Source organism: Pan troglodytes, chromosome 2 (genome assembly GCF_028858775.2).
Source record: "Pan troglodytes isolate AG18354 chromosome 2, NHGRI_mPanTro3-v2.0_pri, whole genome shotgun sequence".
In the NCBI taxonomy this organism is placed as follows: Eukaryota; Metazoa; Chordata; class Mammalia; order Primates; family Hominidae; genus Pan; species Pan troglodytes.
In genome coordinates, this window is record NC_086015.1 from 37,274,303 (window position 1) to 37,298,202 (window position 23,900).

The following is a 23,900-nucleotide window of genomic DNA, read 5'->3' on the forward strand; positions in this document are numbered from 1 at the left end:
TCCAGGAATTTATCCATCTCCTCTAGGTTTTTTAGTCTGTGCATGTAAAGGTGTTCATAGTAGCCTTTAATGATTTTTTGCATTTCTGTGGTATTGGTTGCAAAATCTCCCATTTCATTTCTAACTGAGCTCATTTGGATATTCTCTCTTCTGGGTTAATTTAGCTAATGGCCCATCAATTTTGTTTATCTTCTCAAAGAACAAGTTTTTTGTTTCATTCGTCTTTTTTGTTTGTTTGTTTCAATTTCATTTAGTTATGCTCTGATCTTTGTTATTTCTTTGCTTCTGCCGGATTTGGGTTTGGTTCGTTCTTTTTTCTCTATTTCCTTGAGATATGACCTTAGATTGTCTATTTGTCCTCTTTCAGACTTTTGATATAGGCATTTAATGCTATGAATTTTCCTTTTAGCACTGCTCTTACTGTATTTCAGAGGTTTTGATAGGCTGTGTCACTATTATCTTTCCATTCAAAGAATGTTTTAATTTCCCTCTTGATTCCATTGTTGACCCAAAGATCATTCAGGAGCAGATTATTTAATTTGTATATTTGTATAGTTTTGAGGGTTCTTTAGGAGTTAATTTCCAATTTTATCCCACTGTGGTCTGAGAGGGTACTTGATATCATTTCAACTTTCTTAAATTTATTGAGACTTGTTTTGTGGCCTACCATATGGTCTCTCTTGGAGAGTGTTCCATGTGCTGATGAAAAGAATGTATATTCTGCAGTTGTTAGGTAGAATGTTCTGTAAATATCTGTTAAGTCCATTTGTTCTAAGGTATAGTTGAAGTCCATTGTTTCTTTGTTGACTTTCTGTCTTGATGGCCAGGGTAGTGCTGTCAGTAGAGTATTACAAGCCCCCCACTATTATTGTGTTGCTGTCTATCTCATTTCTTAGATCTAGTAGTAATCATTTAATAAATCTGGGAGCTCCAAAGTTAGGTGCATATATATTTAAGATTGTGATATATTCCTGTTGGACTAATCCTTTTATCATTATAAATGTCCCTCTACGTCTTTTAAAACTGTTGTTGCTTTAAAGTCTACTTTGTCTAATATAAGGATGGCTACTCCTGCTTTCTTTTGGTTTCCATCTACGTGGAATATCTTTTTCTACCCCTTTACCTTAAGTTTATGTGAGTGAGTCCTTATGTGTTAAGTGAGTCTCTTGAAGACAGCAGATACTTGGTTGATGGATTTTTATCCATTCTGTCATTCTGTATCTTTTGAGTGGAACATTTAGGCCATTTACATTCAACGTTAGTATTGAGATGTGAAGTACTGTTTCATCTATTGTGCTAGATACCTTGTTTCTTTTTTCATTGTGTTATACCTTGCTTTTTTTTTTCATTGTGTTATTGTTTTATATACTCTGTGAGATTTATGCTTTAAGGCAGTTATATTTTGGTGTATTCTGAGATTTTTGCTTCAAGATCTAGAATTCCTTTTAGCATTTCTTGTAGTGCTGGCTTGGTATTAGAGCATTCTCTCAGCATTTGTCTGAAAAAGACTTTATATCTCCTTCATTTATGAAGCTTAGTTTTGTTGGATACAAAGTTCTCAGCTGATAATTATTTTGTTTGAGGAAGCTAAAGATAGGACTCCACTCCCTTTTGGCTTGTTGGGTTTCTGCTGAGAAATCTGCTGTTAATCTGATAGGTTTTCCTTTATAGGTTACCTGATGCTTTTGCCTCACAGCTCCTAAGATTCTTTCCTCTATCTTGACTTTAGATAACCTGATGACTATGTGCCCAGGTGATGATCTTTTTGTCATGAATTTCCCAGGTGTATTTTGCACTTCTTGTATTTGGATGTCTAGATCTCTAGCAAGGCCAGGGAAGTTTTCCTTGATTATTTCCTCAAATTTGCTTTCCAAATTTGTAGATTTCTCTTATTCCTCAGGAACATCAATTATTCTTAGGCTTGGTCATTGTATTTGTCCATTTTCATGCTGCTGATAAAGACATAGCCAAGACTGGGAAGAAAAAGAGGTTTAATGGACTTACAGTTCCATGTGGCTGGAGAGGCCTCAGAATCATGGCTGGAGGTGAAAGGCACTTCTCACATGGTGGCAGCAAGAAAAAATGAGGAAGATGCAAAAGCAGAAACCCCTGATAAAACCATCAGATCTTGTGAGACTTATTTACTGCCATGAGAGAACAGTGTAGGGGAACCACCCCCGTGTTTCAAATTATCGCCCATCACGTTTCTCCCACAACACATGGGGATCATGGGAGTACAATTCAAGATGAGATTTGGGTGGGGACACAGAGCCAAACCATATCATTCCACCCCAAACCCCTCCAAATCTCATGTCCTCACATTTCAAAACCAATCATGCCTTCCCAACAGTCCCCCAAAGTCTTAACTCATTTCAGCATTAACCCAAAAGTCCACAGTACAAAGTCTCATCTGAGACAAGGCAAGTCCCTTCTGCATATGAGCCTGTAAAATCAAAAGCAAGCTAGTTACTTCCTAGATACAATGTGGGTACACATATTAGGTAAATACAGCTGCTCCAAATGGGAGAAATTGGCCAAAACAAAGGGTTTACAGGGCCCATGCAAGTCTGAAATCCAGAGGGGCAGTCTAATTCTAAAGCTCCAAAATGATCTCCTTTGACTCCATTTCTCACATCCAGGTCATGCTGATGCAAGAGGTAGTTTCCCATAGTCTTGGGCAGCTCCACCCCTGTGGCTTTGCAGGGTATAGCCCCCTTCCTGGCTGCTTTCATGGGCTGGCATTGAGTGTCTGCAGCTTTTCCAGGCACACGGTGTAAGCTGTCAGTGGATCTACCATTCTGGGGTCTGGAAGATGGTGACCCTCTTCTCACAGCTCCACTAGGTGGGTGCCCGAGTAGGGACTCTGTGTCAGGACTCTGACCCCACATTTCCCTTCTGCACTGCCCTAGCAGAGGTTCTCCATGAGGGCCCCACCCCTGCAGCAAACTTTTGCCTGGGCATCCAGGTGTTTCCATAAATTTTCTGAAATCTAGGTGGAGGTTCCTAAACCTCAATTCTTGACTTCTGTGCACCTGCAGGCTCAACACCACATGGAAGCTGCCAAGGTTTGGGGCTTGCAACCTCTGAAACCATGGGCCAAGCTGTACCTTGGCCCATTTTAGCAACAGTTGGAGCGGCTGGGACACAGGGCACCAAGTCCCTAGGCTGCACACAGCGTGGTGACTCAGGGCCCAGCCCACTAAACCATTTTTTCCTCCTAGGCTTCTGGGTCTGTGATGGGAGGGGCTGCGGTGAAGACCTATGGCATGCCCTGGAGACATTTTCCCCATTGTCTTGGGGATTAACAATTGGCTCCTTGTTACTTATGCAAATTTCTGCAGCCAGCTTGAATTTCTCCTCAAAAAATGGTTTTTTCTTTTCTACTGCATTGTCAGGTTGCAAATTTTCTGAACTGTTATGCTCTGTTTCCCTTTTAAAATGCAATGCTTTTAACAGCACCCGAGTCACCTCTTGAATGCTTTGCTGCTTAGAAGTTTCTTCCACCAGATACCTTGAATCATCTCTTTCAAGTTCGAAGTTACACACATCTCTAGGTCAGGGGCAAAATGCCATCAGCCTCTTTGCTAAAACATAACAAGAATCACCTTTGCTCCAGTTCCCAAGAAGTTCCTCATCTCCATCTGAGACCACCTCAGCCTGGATCCTATTGTTCATATCACTATCAGCATTTTTGTCAAAGCCGTTCAACACGTCTCTAGGAAGTTCCAAAATTTCCCACATTTTCCTCTTTTCTTCTGAGTCCTTCAACTGTTTCAGCCTCTGCCTGATACCCAGTCACATTTTTGGGTATCTTTTCACAACACCCAATTCCTGGTACCAACGTACTTTATTAGTCCATTTTCATGTGGCGAATAATGGCATACCCAAGACTGGGAAGAAAAAGAGTTTTAATTGGACTTACAGTTCTGCATGTCTCGGGAGGCCTTGGAATCATGGCTGGAGGTGAAAGGCCCCTCTTTCATGGCAGCTGCAAGAGAAAATGAGGAAGATGCAAAAGCGGAAACCCCTGATAAAGCCATCAGAGCTCATGAGTCTTATTCACTACCACGAGAGAACAGTATGGGAGAAACCACCTCCGTGATTCAAATTATCTCCCACCGGGTCCCTCCCATAACATGTGGGAATTCAAGATGAGCTTTGGGTGGGGACACAGAGCCAAACTGTATCAGTCATTTAACATAATCCTAACTTTCTTGGAGTCTTTGTTCAGTATTTTAAAATTCTTTTTTCTTTGTCTTTGTCTGATTGTGTTAATTCAAAAACCTTGGCTTCAAGCTCTGAAGTTCTTTCTTCTACATATTCTAGTCTATTATTGAAACTTTTCTGTGTATTTTGTATGTCTCTAAGTGTGTCTTTCATTTCAAGTAGTTGTGATTGTTTTTTCTTTATGATATTTATTTCTCTGGAAAATTTGTCATCCATATCCTGTATTTTCTTTTAATTTCTTTACGTTATTTTTTAACTTTCTCTGGTATCTCCCTGAGTAGCTGAATAATCAACCTTCTGAAACCTTTATCTGGCAATTCAGATTTCTTCTTGGTTTGAATCCATTGCTGGGGAGCTACTGTGATCTTTTGGACATGTTATAGAACCTTGTTTTGTTATATTACCAGAATTACTTCCCCGGTTCCTTCTCATTTGGGTAGACTATTTCAATGGAAAGATCTGGAACTCAAGGGCTGCTGTTCAGATTCTTTTGTCCCACAGGGTGATCCCTTGATGTGGTGCTCTCCCCCTTTCCCTAGGGATTGGGCTTCCTGAGAGTTGGACTGCAGTGATTGTTATTGCTCTTTTGGGTTTAGCCACCTAGTGAGGCTACCAGGCTCTGGGCTGGTGCTGGAGAATGTCTGCAAAGAGTCCTGTGATGTCATCCATTTTCAGGTCTCCCCACCTGAAATTCAGGTGTGGATACCAGCACCTGCTCTATTGGAGGTGGCAGAGGAGTGAAGTAAACTCTGTAATAGTCCTTGGTTATAGTTTTGTTTAGTGTGCTGGTTTTGTCGAATGCTGGTTATTCCAGCAGTGAAGTTGTCATGTGGACAGACTCAGGACCTCTGGTAGGCCAGGATGTTGCAGGCAGTGGAATTAGCTGTTGTTTTAGCTTTCCTTGGAGTAGGGTTATTCTGTCATGAGTTCTGTAATGGCTTGTGTTGGTTGACCTCCAGCCAGGAGGTGGCACTTTCAAGAGAGCACCAGCTGCAGTAGTAGAAGGGGGATTATAAGCGTGCCCTAAATTGGCCAGGATAAATATTTGGGTTTCTCAGGTGATGGGCAGGGACATAAAGCTCCCAAGAATTTGTGTCTTTTGTGTTCAGCAACCAGGGTGGGTAGAGAAAAAACATCAGGTGGGGGCAGGGTTAGGTGGGTTTGAGCTCAGTTTCTCCTTGGGCAGGGCTTGTTGCAGCCACTGTGGGAGATGGGTGATGGTTCTCAGGCCAATGGAGTTACGTTCCAAGGGAGAATATGGTTGCCCCTGTTGCGTAACACAAGTCACCAGGGAAGTGAGGGAAAGCCAGCAGTGACAGGCCTCACCCAAATCCCACATAGCCAACAAGGCCGGTCTCACTCCCACTGTGCCCTGCCAACAGTGCTGAGTTTACATCTAGGATCCCCAGGCATGTGCATGGGGCTCAGACCTTGCCCCAAACTACGAGCCTCCCTGCTGAGAAAGTAAGTATGGCTTTCAGGCCTTGCCCTTCCCCACCTGTCCACACAATTGGCTGTGGCTCCTGCAGCAATTCCCATTTGCCCCCCAGATTCTGCTCAGGAAAATTTGTGCTCAGTCAAAATTATTTCAAATTTCAGTACTGGGTGTGGTGGCTCATGCCTGTAATCCCAGCACTTTGGGAGGCCAACGTGGTGTATCACCTGAGGTCAGGAGTTCGAGGCCAGCCTGGCCAACATGGTGAAACCCTGTCTCTACTAAAAATACAAAAATTAGCCAGGTGTGGTAGCACATGCCTGTAATCCAAGCTACTCAGGAGGCTGAGGCAGGATATCACTTGAACCCAGGAGGCGGAGGTTGTAGTGAGGCGAGATCACGGCACTGCACTCCGGCCTGGGCAACAAAGCAAGACTCCTTCTCAAAAAGAAAAAAATTACAAAATTTAGTTGGAAGCTTCTTTCACCCTACCTAGTGACCCCTACCTAGTTCCGCTGCATGCCTTCCCCAAGGACCCCTGTGAGGCAGAGTCAGGGATGGCTTACCTAGGCTTGAGCTGGGGACTGGGAGTACCTACAGGGCTCTTCTCATTGCTTCTTGTATTTTAATATTTTGCTCAGCTCCCTAAATCCATTCCAACTCTAGGTAAGGTTAAATTATTCTCCTGTGATCTGGATTTTCAGGTTCCCCAGTGAGGATGTGTGTTCCGAGGCAGGTTTTCCCCTCTCATACTTTGGGAACTCAGGTTTTTAGCTGTCTCACACAGTTTGCAGCCATGAGCCGCTTCTTCCACAGGATCTGTGAACTCTTTCGGTCTTCCTGGCACATTCCTGCTGTGGTTCTTGGAGCAAAAGTACACAGTGTGAGCTTCCACATGCTGTTCTGTCTGTCCAAGTAGGAGATGCACATTAGTCCTGTCTCCTATCTATCATGTTCTCATTCTTCTTTCTAGTCTTCAGATGAATAACTTCAATTGTTCGCTGATTTTCTTCTGCTTGCTCAATCTCTTGCTAAACCCCCATGGTGAAATTTTTTTTCAGCTATTGCAGTTTTCAGCTTCAGAATTTCTATTTGGTTTCTTTTTATAATTTCTACCTCTTTATTGCTATTCTCTATTTGTTCATATGTTGTTTTCTTGGTTTCCTGTTGTTCTTTTGTTCAGGATTTTCTTTAGTTATTTGAGCATATTTAAGATAGTGGATTTAAGTCTCTCTTTAGTAAGTTTAATGTCTGGGATTTTATAGGGATGGTGTTAGGTCCACGACTATGCCAAATGTCCACTCAGGGTCAGGTTCTGGCCCATGCTGAGGTCTGAGGGGAGTGGGTGGATGGGCATTTAGCTGAAAGAGCACTCGGGGGGCCGTAGGCAGGTGAATATTGTTTTATTCAGAAGCAGCTCTCAGCAACAGCTTTCTCATCAGCAGCTTACTTACACCAGCTTTCTCACACTGTCTATCTCAGCTCTCTGCTCTGGCTCTGCGGCCCCTGCCTTCCCCATGTCTGTAGGGGCACGGCCAGCTCTCCCTTGCTTTCAGGGTCAGCAGCTTAACTCTTTCTCTCTCTGGGCACCAGCGTGAGCCATGCCATGGCTCATCTGCAAGACGGACAGCTCTGGTTCTCCCTCTCTCTTTCTCTGGGCACCAGCACCATGTCAAGCCATGCCTGAGAGCCCTGTGCACAGTGTCAGCAAGGCAGTTATACCTTCTACAGACAGTTATACCTTCTACAGGCTTTGAGCCAAGTATGAACTTAACACAAACAGGTTATATAACAAGTGGAGGTGTGCGCCTATGCACCAATCCTGCTGTGTCATGCAGGCCTGGATGTCTGCCTCAGCCTATTCCTTGACTAAAGCACATCCACGTACCTTACAGATGGTTTCTGTGAATTTATTTTTTTCCCTTGTGAGTGGGCCATACTTTCCTGTTTCTTTGCATGCCTTGTAATTATTTTGCTGAGAACTGGACATTTTGAATATTATAATGTGGAACTCTGGAAATAAGACTCTACCCAAGGCTTTAATTTTCATTATTGAGGGCAGCCATCCACTTGTTTAATGAGTTTCCAAATTGTTTTTGCAAAGACTGTATTCCTTGTCAAGTGTGCTCACTGAACTCTCTGTTTTGTTATCTTAGCAGTTGACTAGTGACCTGAAAGAGATTTCCTTAAATACCTAGAGACAGAAAAAAAAGAAAAAGAAAAACACCCACAAAACCACAAGACCGTGCCTCTGGTCTTTGCATTCTGGCTGTAAGCTAGGACACTCCTTCAATGCTAAGCCAAGCTGATGGCAACCCTACCTTAGCCTTCACTTCTTGCTTGTGTGGAGTCCAAAGATCAGCCACAAGTGTAAGTCTAGGATCCTCTTAAGCCTTTTCTGATCATGCATCTGGGCCTGTGCATGTATACTATACTCCAGATTCCCCAGTATATGCTGTAGCCCTCCAAAGCTCTTATTCCCCCAAGAATCTTCCTCCTCATTCTCAGGTTTTTGGATCTGTCTGTTGCTTGCCTCATCCTCCATTTCTTGCCCCAGGCAGCAGTGGATAGTGTATGTCTTTAAATATTTCCATCAGATCCTGTGCAGGAAGCCCTCCAACCTGAGGAGGTAAAATTAAGGGTCAGCTTCCAGGTCAGTCTCTTACAGCAGGGGTCCCCAACCCCAAGGCTATGGACCAATACTGGTCAGTGGCCTGTTAGGAACTGGGCTTGGGCTGCATAGCAGGAGGTGAGTGGTCATTGAGTGAAACTTCATCTGTATTTACAGTCTTTCCGCATTGCTTGCATTACCACCTGAGTTCCGCCTCCTGTCAGATCAATGGCAGGATTAGATTCTCATAGGACCACAAACCCTACTGTGAACTGCACATGTAAGAGATCTAGGTTGTGCATTCCTTACGAGAATCTAATGCCTGATGATCTGTCACTGCCTCCCATCACCCCCATATGGGACTGTCTAGTTGCAGGAAAACAAGCTCAGGGCTTCCACTGATTCTACATCATGGTGAGTTGTATAATTAATTTTTATATATTACAGTGTAATGATAATAGAAACAAAATGCACAACAAACGTAATGTGCTTGGATCATCCTGAAACCATCCCCCATCCCAGTTCATGGAAAAATTGTCCACAAAACTGGTCCCTGGTGCCAAAAACGTTGGGAACTGCTGCCTTAGAGAATGCAGAAACCGGTCAAATGCATAACCAAAATGTTTTGAGAACAAGGTCATAGTGCTGAGCCTGGGACCAGCAAGCTGCATCAGAACCCAAGCCACCATCCATAAGACTACCACCAGGCTGGGGAGTAGAGGATGCTAGGTGGGCAAGCAAAATCCCCCATAATTCTTTCCTATCAAAATTCAGCTGCCTCTTTCTTTATTAAGCACTCCCTGGTGGACTTAAATATTTTATTAGACTCCAGAGTCTGAAATGTCGATTCTGTCATTTTTCCCCATTTAATGTTTGCTTCAGTAGAGGGACCAATTCTTGGCGCTCCCTATTCTGCTAATTCTGTGATGTCGCTTCCGTTACAACTACTTTAGAAAACAATTTGGAAACATAAATTTCTTCAGATTTATATAGTAAATCTGTAAACCAACAACTCTACTCTGTTGACATTCCGGAGCTGTGGTTCTCAAATGGGGCAATTTTGCCGCTCTGTGGACATTTGGAAATGCCTGGAGACATTTTTTGATTTTCACAACTGGGGTGCACCATTAGCATCTAGTGGGTAGAGATCATGGATGTTGTGAAACATCTTACAATACACAGGACTACCCTCTCCCTCCAGCCTCCAGCAACAAAGATTTATCCGGCCCTACATGTTAAAAGAGCTAAGATTGAGAAACCGTCATCCAGAGAAATGTGTCCATGTACACTAGGAGAATGCTCATAGCTTCATCATTTATAAGAGTCCTAAACGGGAAATGATCCAAATGCCTATCAACAGTAGAAGGGATAAATATATTCTTGTGTGCATTCAGTGAGATACTTTATAGCTATAAAAATGTAGTACAAACACTTATAAAGAACTACAAGAAAGTACTTGGCACAGTGGCATGCACCTGTAGTCTCAGCTACTGAGAAGGCTGAAGTGAAGGATCACTTGAGCCCAGGAGCTCGAGGCCAACCTGGGCAACATAGCCAGACATCGCTCTCCAAAAAAACAAAAATAAATGAATAAGGAAATGCAAGAAAATGATTTCCATAAATTTCACGACAGAGATCACCTATAGGGGAAAAGTTGAAGGGGGAATTCAGATTAGGAGAGTAGACATGAGGATCATCTGGGTTGCTGGTGATGTTCTATTTCTTGAACTGGGTGGTGTTTATATAAGGGTTCACTTTAACAAAATGTACATTTGTATTCTATTACTTGTATTTATATCTCATAATAAAAAGATAAAAATAAAGGCTGCCAGTAATTACAGTATTTATTTTCTATTATACTCCCTACTCTATCAAGTCATATTCTTATTCAGATCTTCAAACTGACCATAGTCCCAGCATAGATGTTCATTCATTCAATCATCGGTATTTACCGAACATCTACTATAAGTATTTACCGAACATCTACTATAAGTCAGGAACTGTTCTAAACACTAGGAATACACAATGGAACAAGATAGACATCTTGCATTCCAGAGCGGGGAGACAGGAAGTAATTAATAAACAAAAAGGTATAAAAGATAATTTTGAGGGGGGCTAAGTACTTTGAGAACAAGACAGAGTTAAATGAGGGAGGCTGACTGAAGTGAGAGTGACCGGAATGAGCTATTTTAGGTCAGTGAAGGCTTTTGTGAAGATGACAATTGAGGAGATAACTGACCTGTATCAAATGAAGGAAGGGCCTACATGAAGTTCTGCAGGAAGAATATTCCATATAAAGGAAGCAGATATTATTGAGGCTTTTAAGTACAAAAGTATTTGATGTGTTTGAGGAACCTCAGGAAATAAAAGTGTGGCTAGTGTGGCGTGAATGAGGGAAGAGTGACAGGAGATGGAGTTGGTGCAGTGGGCAAGGCCTCCATCGTGTACCATTTTGGTAGACCATGGAAAGCATTTGTATTTTTTTCTTTTTCTTTTTTCTTTTTTTTTGCACACAGAGTCTTGCTCTGTCACCCAGGTTGGAGTGCAGTGGCGCGATCTCCACTCACTGCAACCTCTGCCTCCCGTGTTCAAGTGATTCTTCTGCCTCAGCCTCCCAAGTAGCTGAGACTACAGGCTCCCGTCACCACACCTGGCTAATTTTTGTGTTTCTGGTAGAGATGGGGTTTCACCATGTCAGCCAGGCTGGTCTCGAATTTCTGACCTCAGGTGATCTTCCCACCTCGGCCTCCCAAAGTGCTGGGATTACAGGCGTGAGCCACCTTGCCCGGCCTGTATTTTTTTTTAAGTGCTATGAGAAGCCACTGAAAATGCTGCTATTGTGTAGGATGCAGGAGGGAAGACATGGGGTCATAGTCCACTTGTGCTGCTATAACAAAATACCACAGGACTGTGTAATTTATAAACAATAGAAATTTATTTTTCATAGTTCTGGAGGCTGGGAAGTCTAAGATCAATGTGCTGGCCGATTTGGTGTCTGGTGAGGGCTGCTCTGCTTCCAAGATGGTGTCTTGTTGCTGCATCCTCTGGAGGATTGCTGTGTCCTCACCTGGCAGAAGGGATGAAAAGGCAAAAAGGGGCTGAATTCACTCCCTCAAGCTCTCTTATAAGGGCATTAATCCCATTCATGAGGACAGAGCTCTCACGGCCTACTCCCCTCCTTGAGGTCCTCTTCCTAAAACTGTCACATTTTATATGTTTTCACATAAAGTTTGAAGGGGACACAAACATTCAAATCATAGCACATATGGAGATGAATTTGGGTGAGACAATAGTGGTTGTGAGGTGGAGATGTTGTAGAGTGGATAGATTGAGAAGGTGGAGTCAAGAATATGTGATAATGGACTGGAAGTGAGGTGTGAGGAAACAGCGGAATCAGGGACAATTCCTAGGTTTTTGTCTTAACAATCAAGGGGATAGTAGGGACTTTCGCTTTGAGAAGACTGGGGAGTAAGAAACTTGGATCAAGAGGTTAATTAGGGCCATATTACGTTGTGATGTCTATTAGGCACTCCGGGGGAGATGTCAGGTCAGCTGTTGAATATGATTCTTCTTCACAGATTTTTTTTTACACTTTAAAATTCTTTTTCTCTTTTTTGTAATTTTTTTTGTTGTTGTTTTTATTTTGTCATTTTTTTCTGCTTCTAACACACCAAAACTCACTCCTTCCTTCCTTCCTTCCTTCCTTCCTTCCTTCCCTCCCTCTCTATTTCTTTTTTTTCTTTTTTTTTTTTTTGAGACAGAGTCTCACTCTGTTGCCCAGGCTGGAGTGCAGTGGCACGATCTTGGCTCACTGCAAGCTTCACCTCCTGGGTTCACGCCATTCTCCTGGCTCAGCCTCCAAGTAGCTGGGACTACAGGCACCCGCCACCATGCCCGGCTAATTTTTTGTATTTTTAGTAGAGACGGGGTTTCACCCTGTTAGCCAGGATAGTCTCAATCTCCTGACCCCTTGATCCATGGGCCTCGGCCTCCCAAAGTGCTGGGATTACAGGCGTGAGCCACCGCGCCCGGCCTTTCTCACTCTTTCTTTCTTTCGAGTCAGGGTCTTGCTATGTTGCCCAGGCTGGTCTCAAACTCCTGGCCTCAAGCAATCCTCCTGCTTCAGCCTCCCAAAGTGCTGGGACTACAAGTGTCCCATCGCACTGGGTCCTTCTTCATAGAGTTAATGGACTAGATTTCAGGATATCTAGAGTTCCCTTCAACCATATTAAAAACATTCAACAAATTGCCAGTTGACTTAATGAATTAGACAACATGCATAGAATGCTATTCCATTAAGTGGTATGCAAAGATAATAATTTTTTTTTTTTTTTTTTTTGAGACGGAGTCTTGCTCTGTCGCCCAGGCTGGAGTGCAGTGGTGTGATCTCAGCTCACTGCAAGCTCCACCTCCCGGGTTCACGCCATTCTCCTGCCTCAGCCTGCCGAGTAGCTGGGACTACAGGCGTCCCCCACCACGCCTGGCTAATTTTTTGTATTTTTAGTAGAGATGGGGTTTCATCGTGTTAGCCAGGATGGTCTTGATCTCCTGACCTCGTGATCCGCCCGCCTCGGCCTCCCAAAGTGCTGGGACTACGGGCGTGAGCCACCGCGCCTGGCCCCAAGATAATCATTTTTAATCTAAAAAAGTAGATTATAAAACAGTTACCTATGGTTTGCCACCATTTTTAAGAACACAGTATATTATAACAACTCATTGGAAGCTTGAAGCAGATAGAATGGAATCTGAGCAGTAGTTACTTCAGGTGCTGGGGTGAGTGTCGTTTTATCCTTTTAAATTCTTGTTATTGGTAATTTAAAATGTTTTCAATAATCATGCATTACCTGTATAACGTTTTAAAAAAAAAAAATCCATGGTCTCTTTCAGCTGGGCAGTCTGCGGCTGGGTAATCTGTCAGGTGAGGGACATCAAGGTGATCAGACTCAGAGGATGGACCAGATACAAAGTGGGAGAGGCGAAGAGGCCCAGTTCCAGGGCCGGGGGCGAGGGGTGGGCGGTCCAAAGGGCACCGCCCCTGCGGGTCACGTGCTCGCCGACCACCAATGGCCGCCTCCGAGCCCACCTTGGGGACGGGGCGGGGCGCCTGGCTGGCGTCACCAGGACAACGGGCGTCGCCGGCGCCGTGTGACTTCGGGCTGTGGGCTCGCTCGCGGCTCTTCGGCCATGGTGAGTCTGGGACCCGCGTCTGCCTAGCTGCCCCGCCCCACCCCTACCGGGCTGGGTCCCCACGCCGCCGCCCGCTAGGGTCGGGCGGGCGGCGCAGGGGTCGTGGAGAGGCCGGGCCGCGGCCTGCGAGGCTGCTGGGCAGGGCAGGGCTGGGCGGGCCCGGGGAGGGGTAACCTGGGGGATTCAGAGCGCCCGCCTGCCGGGGGGCGACCGCGATGCAGCGTTTCCTGCCGCTGGAGTCGGGGTGACAGCCCGGACCCCCACCCAGTGGGCCGCCGGACGACGTGACGCTGTTTGGCCCGAGAGAGCCTGGGAAGCCACCCAAGGAGGGTGTGGTTAAAAAAAAAAATCTTGTATATGGATATCATATGTATTTATATTTACACTAAAGCAGTCTATATGCCTCCAGTTTTGTTTCTATGCAATTATGTGTAACTAATATAAGACATATGTCTTCCTTTCAAAATCAGCATTCTGATAGGTTTTTTAGCACGTGGAAATTAAAATTTTTGATTTTAGAGACCCCTCCCCTCCTTTCTAAAAAATAGAGGGCATTAAGCTGGAGGGTTTTTTTTTCTGAGTGCCGCACCCTCACTAAGGGATTTAATTAATTCATAATTAGTGCATTGTAAACGTCTTAAATCATTACCTTTGTTCAGTTAACTTCAGACGGCGTGGGCATAACACCTGGCCCCCTTTAAGCTCGTTTTAAAAACGTTACTCGGTTTCACTCGGCGGAGGTGCTGGCTTGAACAGACAAGTTCAGAGAATTGCCAACCGAAGGCATAATTCTCCAGAGGCCTTCACGGGGTGTAAGAGAAGAGAGGAGCTAGACTCCTTGCTTGGGGACACACCCTTGGTATAGAATACTTGAGGAGGTATGGCGGTAGGTGTAGGTAATAGGGAAATACTTAGTTTTGTTTTAACCATGAGTAATTAAGTGGAGATTTTCTCCTTATCTGCAGGAGTTTAGTGGAAGTGCTGATGAGCTGAGAATGCAGGGTGCTCCCCGAGTGCCAGCTGGCCTCATGGAGAAAAAACTATCATTAGGAATCCTGGCTGGCTCAGTTTTTTTCTTAATAACCAAGGAGAGGGATGGTGGTGGGAGGTGGATGGTGTCTCTCATTGACTCTGGAAAAGCAACTTCCAAATGTGTGGCATTATTGCTGGCAGGAGAAAAACATCACCCATAAATCACAGTACCATGTAATGCCTTTATTTTGTGTATGTTTCTTTTTAAATTGCGAATTGCTTTTTAAGTGACAAATTAATGGAGCTGGCAAGAGTTTCAGAAAGTGAATTTTATGAAGATATAAGTGTTTCAAATATTGCAGTAATTTACTGTAATATGTTATATGTGAGAAAAGTCCTAACAATTGTAGCAAGGAGAAAGAATATCCAGGAATTAATTTTTCACAGCTCTCTGAAGTCTCATATTCCTCCTGTCATCCATTTTCCTTTATTTTTACTTCTTCCACTTCTTTCGTTCTGACCCACAGCCCACCCTCATTCACTATTGTGAATTTTAGAGTTTTACTTTAAAATAAAAGCATTTACTGTAGTTTTGTATTAGTGGTTGCTTTGCTGAACTTAATAATGCTTTGCTTTTTGTTTGTCTTTAAGCATTAAGAATTTAACTCACAGGAGCTTAATTGATTGATAAGGTGCCCAGGCTTCCATGGAAGTGGGGAATGGTTGGTACAGGAGGGAGAGGGATGAAGCGGCTGCATATATATGTCATCCCCAAAACTGTATTCTTTTTTTTTTTTTTTTTTTTGAGACGGAGTCTTGCTCTGTCGCCCAGGCTGGAGTGCAGTGGTGCGATCTCGGCTCACTGCAAGCTCCGCCTCCCGGGTACACGCCATTCTCCTGCCTCAGCCTCCCGAGTAGCTGGGACTACAGGCGAGTGCCACCACGCCCAGCTAATTTTTGTATTTTTAGTAGAGATGGGGTTTCACCATGTTGGTCAGGATGGTCTCCGTCTCTTGACCTTGTGATCCTCCTGCCTTGGCCTCCCAAAGTGCTGGGATTGCAGGCTTGAGCCACCATGCCTGGCCCCCAGAACTGTGTTCTAAATCACATTACACTTCCTTAACTGCTTGAATCTAAACAAAACTTTAGCCGTTGATATAAATGACTTGGCACATTAATTTTGGAACTATTTCTCAATGAAAATTTCTTCAATTAAGTCATTTATTTCTACTCTATAATAATAATGACAGCTAATATTTATTGTGTACATATGTACATAGTTATTACTATAGAGGCAGTAGAAATTTTTCTAAGAGTCGTAAATGATCACAACAACCTTGTGATGAAGATACCTTTATCCTATTTTAGAGATGAGGAAATTGAGGCACAGAGAGGTAAAGTAACTTGCCTAGGTCACCCCACTGATAAATTGAGCCACTTTTAAAACCTGGCAGTTTCTCTCAACCTGTTTATGGATTGTACTGTAACGTATAGTGTATCTTTATATGTTTCCTCATATATATGTTAGGAAATTAGTTTTCTTTCTTATTAGGACTTAAGGTTTTTGAGCACTTATAAATGACTTGTGTTTTGTTGTTCCTGGCACTGGGTTAGATACTACGGAACAGGGTAGGCATGCTTAGCCTTCTCTCCCCTCTTTCTTCTTTCCTTCTTTCACAAAGTTGAAATGAGAAGGAATTAATAAAGACATGAATTAGATCAGCGTTCTTACTCACAGCTATACTAGCATTGAGTTTCTCCTGTCACATCAGTTCAGTTAAGGAATTGGCATCCGCTTTTTGTGTGAATCACAAAGACAAGTGTTTTACATAAAGCCTTTTGGATGTGGAGGATTTAACAGTGTTTTTAAAAAATGTATTCTCTGAGATTTTCCTAATTTTTAGATTTTAGTTTCATATTCTACAATTGTTATGAAAAGACTTCAAGGCTGGGCTCAGTGGCTCACGCCTGTAATCCCAGCACTTTGGGAGGCTGAGATGGGAGGATTGCTTCAGTCCCGGAGTTCAAGACCAGTCTGGGCAACATGGTGAGACCCATCTCTACTAAAAATTTGAAAAATTAGCCAGGCATGGTGGTGCACGCCTGTGGTCCTACCTATTTGGGCAGCTGAGGTGGAAGGATCCCTTGAGTCCAGGAGCTCAAGGCTGTGCTGAATTGTGTTCACACCACTGCCCTCCAGTCTGGGCAACAGAGCAAGGCCCCGTATCCAAAAAAAAAAAAAAAAAAAAAAAGAAAAGAAAAAAAGGCATCTAATAATTGTTTAAATTTTAATTCATATGGAACAAAATCTATTGGGATATATATGACTTGTCAAGTTTTTGTTATTGTTTAACACTTTATTGTGTAAAGCAGATTTAGTTTTTGGAAATAAATAATATTTTATCATATAATTTTCCAGTTTAATTTGTTCATTTCGACTTTCCTATTTTGACACTTCTCTTTCTGTATTTGTGGTCAAGACTTGTCACAGGTATTGGGAAGCAGAAGATGGAGAGAACACTGCAAAAATAGTTTGCCCATTAAAGTGATTTTTAAAATTTTTAATTTTTAAATTTTTTAATTATACTTTAAGTTCTAGGGTACATGTGCACAATGTGCTGGTTTGTTACATATGTATACATGGGCCATGTTGGTGTGCTGTACCCATTAACTTGTCATTTACATTAGGTATATCTCCTAATGCTATCCCTCCGCCCTCCCCCTACCCCTCAACAGGCCCCAGTGTGTGATGTTCCCCACCCTGTGTCCAGGTGTTCTCATTGTTCAATTCCCACCTATGAGTGAGAACATGCGGTGTTTGGTTTTCTGTCCTTGTGATAGTTTGCCCAGAATGATGGTTTCTGGCTTCATCCATGTCCTTGCAAAGGACATGAACTCATCCTTTTTTATGGCTGCATAGTATTCCATGGTGTATATGTGCCACATTTTCTTAATCCAGTCTATCATTGTTGGACATTTGGGTTGGTTCCAAGTCTTTGCTATTGTGAATAGTGCCGCGGTAAACATACGTGTGCATGTGTCTTTATAGCAGCATGATTTATAATCCTTTGGGTATATACCCAGTAATGGAATTGCTGGGTCAAATGGTATTTCTAGTTCTAGATCCTTGAGGAATCGCCGCACTGTCTTCCACAATGGTTGAACTAGTTTACAGTCCCACCAACAGTGTAAAAGTGTTCCTATTTCTCCACATCCTCTTCAGCACCTGTTGTTTCCTGACTTTTTAATGATCGCCATTCTAACTGGTGTGAGATGGTATCTCATTGTGGTTTTGATTTGCATTTCTCTGATGGCCAGTGATGATGAGCATTTTTTCATGTGTCTGTTGGCTGCATAAATGTCTTCTTTTGAGAAGTGTCTGTTCATATCCATTGCCCAGTTGTTGATGGGGTTGTTTGATTTTTTTCTTGTAAATTTATTTAAGTTATTTGTAGATTCTGGATATTAGCCCTTTGTCAGATGGGTAGATTGCAAAAATTTTCTCCCATTCTGTAGGTTGCCTGTTCACTCTGATTGTAGTTTCTTTTGCTGTGCAGAAGCTCTTTAGTTTAATTAGATCCCATTTGTCAATTTTGGCTTTTGTTGCCATTGCTTTTGGTGTTTTAGTCACGAAGTCCTTGCCCATGCCTGTGTCTTGAGTGGTATTGCCTAGGTTTTCTTCTAGGGTTTTTATGGTTTTAGGTCTTACATTTAAGTCTTTAATCCATCTCGAATTAATTTTTGTATAAGGTATAAGGAAGGGATCCAGTTTCAGCTTTCTATATATGGCTAGCCAGTTTTCCCAGCACCATTTATTAAATAGGGAATCCTTTCCCCATTTCTTATTTTTGTCAGGTTTGTCAAAGATCAGATGTTTGTAGATGTGTGGTGTTATTTCTGAGGGCTCTGTTCTGTTCCATTGGTGTATATATCTGTTTTGGTACCAGTACCATGCTGTTTTGGTTACTGTAGCCTTGTAGTATAGTTTGAAGTCAGGTAGCATGATGCCTCCAGCTTTGTTCTTTTGGCTTAGAATTGTCTTGGCAATGCAGGCTCTTTTTTGGTTCCATATAAACTTTAAAGTAGTTTTTTCCAATTCTGTGAAGAAAGTCATTGGTAGCTTGATGGGGATGGCATTGAATCTGTAAATTACCTTGGGCAGTATGGCCATTTTCACGATATTGATTCTTCCTATCCATGAGCATGGAATGTTCTTCCATTTGTTTGTGTCCTCTTTTATTTTGTTGAGCAGTGGTTTATAGTTCTCCTTTAAGAGGTCCTTCACATCCCTTGTAAGTTGGATTCCTAGGTATTTTATTCTCTTTGAAACAATTGCAAATGGGAGTTCACTCATGATTTGGCTCTCTGTTTGTCTGTTATTGGTGTATAGGAATGCTTGTGATTTTTGCACATTGATTTTGTATCCTGAGACTTTGCTGAAGTGGCTTATCAGCTTAAGGAGATTTTGGGCTGAGATAATGGGGTTTTCTAAATATACAATCATGTCATCTGCAAACAGGGACAATGTGACTTCCTCTTTTCCTAATTGAATACTCTTTATTTCCTTCTCCTGCCTGATTGCCCTGGCCAGAACTTTCAACACTATATTGAATAGGAGTGGTGAGAGAGGGCATCCCTGTCTTGTGCCAGTTTTCAAAGGGAATGCTTCCAGTTTTTGCCCATTCAGTATGATATTGACTGTGGGTTTGTCATAAATAGCTCTTATTATTTTGAGATATGTTCCATCATTACCTAGTTTATTGAGAGTTTTTAGCAAGAAGGGCTGTTGAATTTTGTCAAAGGCCTTTTCTGCATCTATTGAGATAATCATGTGGTTTTTGTCTTTGGTTCTGTTTATATGATGGATTACGTTTATTGATTTGTGTATGTTGAACCAACCTTGCATCCCAGGGATGAAGCCAACTTGATCGTGTTGGATAAGCTTTTTGATGTGCTGCTGGATTCAGTTTGCCAGTATTTTATTGAGGATTTTTGCATCGATGTTCATCAGGGATATTGGTCTAAAATTCTCTTTTTTTGTTGTGTCTCTGCCAGGCTTTGGTATCAGGATGATGTTGGCCTCATAAAATGAGTTAGGGAGGATACCCTCTTTTTCTGTTGATTGGAATAGTTTCAGAAGGAATGGTACGAGCTCCTCTTTGTACCTCTGGAAGAATTCGGCTGTGAATCTGTCTGGTCCTGGACTTTTTTTGGTTGGTAGGCTATTAATTATTGCCTCAATTTCAGAGCCTGTTATCAGTCTATTTAGGGATTCAACTTCTTCCTGGTTTAGTCTTAGGAGGGTATATGTGTCCAGGAATTTATCCATTTCTTCTGGATTTTCTAGTTTATTTGCATAGAGGTGTTTACAGTATTTTCTGATGGTAGTTTGTATTTCTGTGCAATCAGTGGTGATATTCCATTTATGATCTTTTATTGCATCTATTTGATTCTTCTCTCTTTTCTTCTTTATTAGTCTTGCTAGCAGTCTATCAATTTTGTTGATCTTTTCAAAAAACCGACTCCTGGATTCTTTGATTTTTTTGAAGGGTTTTTTGTGTCTCTATCTCCTGCAGTTCTGCTCTGATCTTAGTTATTTCTTGCCTTCGGCTAGCTTTTGAATGTGTTTGCTCTTTCTTCTCTAGTTCTTTTAATTGTGATGTTAGAGTGTCAATTTTAGATCTTTTCTGCTTTCTCTTGTGGGCATTTAGTGCTATAAATTTCCCTCTACACACTGCTTTAAATGTGTCCCAGAGATTCTGGTATGTTGTGTCTTTGCTCTCATTGGTTTCAAAGAACATCTTTATTTCTGCCTTCATTTTGTTATATACCCAGTAGTCATTCAGGAGCAGGTTGTTCAGTTTCCATGTAGAGCACTTTTGAGTGAGTTTCTTAATCCTGAGTTCTAGTTTGATTGCACTGTGGTCTGAGAGACAGTTTGTTATAATTTCTGTTCTTTTACATTTGCTGAGGAGTGCTTTACTTCCAACTATGTGGTCAATTTTGGAATAAGTGCAATGTGATGCTGAGAAGAATGCATATTCTGTTGATTTCGGGTGGAGAGTTCTGTAGATGTCTATTAGGTCCACTTGGTGCAGAGCTGAGTTCAATTCCTGGATATCCTTGTTAACTTTCTGTCTCATTGATCTGTCTAATGTTGACAGTGGGGTGTTAAAGTCTCCCATTATTATTGTGTGGGAGTCTAAGTCTCTTTCTAGGTCTCTAAAGGCTTGCTTTATGTATCTGGGTGCTCCTGTATTGGGTGCATATATATTTAGGATAGTTAGCTCTTGTTGTTGAATTGATCCGTTTACCATTATGTAATGGCCTTCTTTGTCTCTTTTGATCTTTGTTGGTTTAAAGTCTGTTTTATCAAAGATAGAATTGCAACCCCTGCTTTTTTTGTTTTCCATTTGCTTGGTAGATCTTCCTCCATCCCTTTATTTTGAGCCTATGTGTGTCTCTGCATGTGATATGGGTCTCCTGAATACAGCACACTGTTGGGTCTTGACTATCCAATTTGCCCGTCTGTGTCTTTTAATTGGAGCATTTAGCCCATTTACATTTAAGGTTAATATTGTTATGTGTGAATTTGATTGTGTCATTATGATGTTAGCTGGTTATTTTGCTCGTTCGCTGATGCAGTTTCTTCCCAGCATTGATAGTCTTTGCAGTTTGGCATGTTTTTGCAGTGGCTGGTACTGGTTGTTCCTTTCCATGTTTAGCACTTCCTTCAGGAGCTCTTGTAAGGCAGGCCTGGTGGTGACAAAATCTCTCAGCATTTGTTTGTCTGTAAAGGATTTTATTTCTCCTTCACTTCTGAAGCTTAGTTTGGCTGGATATGAAATTCTGGGTTGAAAATTCTTTTCTTTAAAAATGTTGAATATTGGCCCCCACTCTCTTCTGGCTTGTAGATTTTCCGCCAAGAGATCCGCTGTTAGTCTGATGGGCTTCCCTTTGTGGGTAACCTGACCTTTCTCTCTGGCTGCCCTTAACATTTTTTCCTTCATTTCAACTTTGGTGAATCTGACAATTATGTGTCTTGGTATTGCTCTTCTCAAGGATTATCTTTGTGGCATTCTCTGTATTTCCTGAATTTGAATGTTGGCCTGCCTTGCTAGGTTGGGGATGTTCTCCTGGATAATATCCTGCAGAGTGTTTTCCAACTTGGTCCCATTCTCCCCATCACTTTCAGGTACACCAATCAGACGTATATTTGGTCTTTTCACATAGTCACATATTTCTTGGAGGCTTTGTTCATTTCTTTTTATTCTTTTTTCTCTAAACTTCTCTTCTCACTTCATTTCGTTCATTTGATCTTCCATCACTGATACCCTTTCTTCCACTTGATCAAATCGGCTACTGAAGCTTGTGCATGCATCACGTGGTTCTCATGCCATGGTTTTCAGCTCCATCAGGTCATTTAAGGTCTTCTCTACACTATTTATTCTAGTTTGCCATTCGTCTAATCTTTCTTCAAGGTTTTTAGCTTCTTTGCGATGGGTTCGAACATCCTCCTTTAGCTTGGAGAAGTTTGTTATTACCGATCATCTGAAGCCTTCTTCTCTCAAAGTCATTCTCCATCCAGCTTTGTTCTGTTGCTGGCAAGGAGCTGCGTTCCTTTGGAGGAGAAGAGGTGCTCTGATTTTTAGAATTTTCAGCTTTTCTGCTCTGGTTTCTCCCCATCTTTGTGGTTTTATCTACCTTTGGTCTTTGATGATGGTGATGTACAGATAGGGTTTTGGTGTGGATGTCCTTTCTGTTTGTTAATTTTCCTTCTAACAGTCAGGACCCTCAGCTGCAGGTCTGTTGGAGTTTGCTGGAGGTCCACTCCAGACCCTGTTTGCCTGGGTATCACCAGCGGAGGCATCAGAACAGCAAATATTGCGGAACGGCAAATGTTGCTGCCTGATCCTTCCTCTGGAAGCTTCGTCTCAGATGGGCACCCGGCTGTATGAGGTGTCAGTCGGCCTCTACTGGGAGATGTCTCCCAGTTAGGCTGCTCAGGGGTCAGGGACCCACTTGAGGAGGCAGTCTGTCTGTTCTCAGATCTCCAACTCTGTGCTCAGAGAACCACTACTCTCTTCAAAGCTGTCAGACAGGGACATTTAAGTCTGCAGAAGTTTCTGCTGCCTTTTGTTCAGTTGTGCCCTGCCCCCAGAGGTGGAGTCTACAGAGGCGGGCAGGCCTCCTTGAGCTGCAGTGGGCTCCGCCCAGTTCGAGCTTCCCGGCTGCTTTGTTTACCTACTCAAGCCTCAGCAATGGCGGGCCCCTCTCCTCCAGCTTCTCTCCTGCCTTGCAGTTCAATCTCAGACTGCTGTGTTAGCAATGAGCGAGGCTCCGTGGGCGTGGGACCCTCTGAGCCAGGCGCGGGATATAATTTCCTGGTGTGCCGTTTGCTAAGACCATTGGAAAAGCGCAGTATTAGAGTGGGAGTGTCCCGATTTTCCAGGTACCATTTGTCACGGCTTCCCTTGGCTAGGAGAGGGAACTCCCCGACCCCTTGCACTTTCCAGGTGAGGCAATGCCCCGCCCTGCACCATGGGCTGCACCCACGGTCCGACAAGCCCCAGTGAGATGAACCTGGTACCTCAGTTGGAAATGCAGAAATCACCCATCTTCTGCATCGCTCACGCTGGGAGCTATAGACTGGAGCTGTTCCCATTCCGCCATCTTGGAACCTCCAACCCTAAAGTGATTTTTTTTTTTAACTCAAGGTTTACAGACAGTTTTTTGTCATTATATGACACAGTTAAGAGAATTTATATGAGATCTATGTTAATAGATCAAGGAAAGTAGAGATTTCTCTATTAATTTTCTTTCTCTTGACAATATTCATCTCCCTTTTGTCTGCACTATTGTGGGGTAGGGAGTAATTTTTAGTAATTGTAACAGTAGCTTTCTTTTATAGAACCCATTCTCTGTATCCAGTTCTGGGCTGATCACATTTATTTTACTCAATTCTTCAATGTCGCTAAGAAATTGGCATTTGTTATTTAATTTTATTTATTTATTTATTAATTTTTTTGGAGACAGGGCCTCGTTCTGCCACTCAGGCTGGAGTGCAGTGGCTCAGCTCACTGCAACTTCGAACTCTTGGGCTCAAGCAGTCCTCCCACTTCATCCTCCCAAAGTGCTGGGATTACAGATGTGAGGCACTGCACCCAGCCTGAGTTTGACATTATTCCCATTTAATAGGGCTAAATTGAGTAGGCAGTTTGCCCAAGGTCATATAGTTAGTGAGTGGCAGAGCCAGGATTTGAACTCAACCAGTCTGTTTCCAAAGCCTGGGCTCTTAACCATTACATTATGGCTTCTTGCCAAACTAAAGATTGTGCCCAGTGCCTGGCACAAATGTACTAATTACACCAAGATTAAGAGTCTTAATGTCTTAACTGAGTCAGCAGTCTCTTTTAAATTTTATGACAAGCTGTTGTCATGTTGTCTAATGACATCCTGAAGGATTTA

At 42.7% G+C, this 23,900-nt stretch overlaps 1 protein-coding gene and 1 long non-coding RNA gene across 13 annotated transcripts in view; one reads left to right on the forward strand and one right to left on the reverse strand.

Moving 5' to 3' along the window:
* Positions 1–11,186: 11,186 nt before the first annotated feature.
* On the reverse strand, positions 11,187–13,233 carry LOC129143610 (uncharacterized). Its single transcript, XR_008547234.2, has 2 exons — positions 13,118–13,233; positions 11,187–11,340 (listed from the first exon to the last, which is right to left on the reverse strand). It is a non-coding gene; the product is annotated as an uncharacterized LOC129143610 (long non-coding RNA).
* A 91-nt stretch (positions 13,234–13,324) lies between these two features.
* The window catches only part of FBXL2 (F-box and leucine rich repeat protein 2), a 126,643-nt gene continuing 116,067 nt past the window's right edge, over positions 13,325–23,900 (forward strand). For 5 of the 12 annotated variants that reach the window (XR_678860.4, XR_002943098.3, XR_010155563.1 and 2 more), the window contains exon 1: positions 13,326–13,460. Coding sequence is in view for 2 of the 12 variants with exons in the window: in XM_516355.8 (XP_516355.3) it covers positions 13,458–13,460 (3 nt within the window). In the remaining 10 variants the exon portion in view is untranslated. Of the gene's footprint in view, positions 13,461–23,900 lie in introns of all 12 variants that reach the window. The other 7 variants (XR_010155565.1, XM_063806700.1, XM_063806701.1 and 4 more) reach the window with 3 other exon arrangements.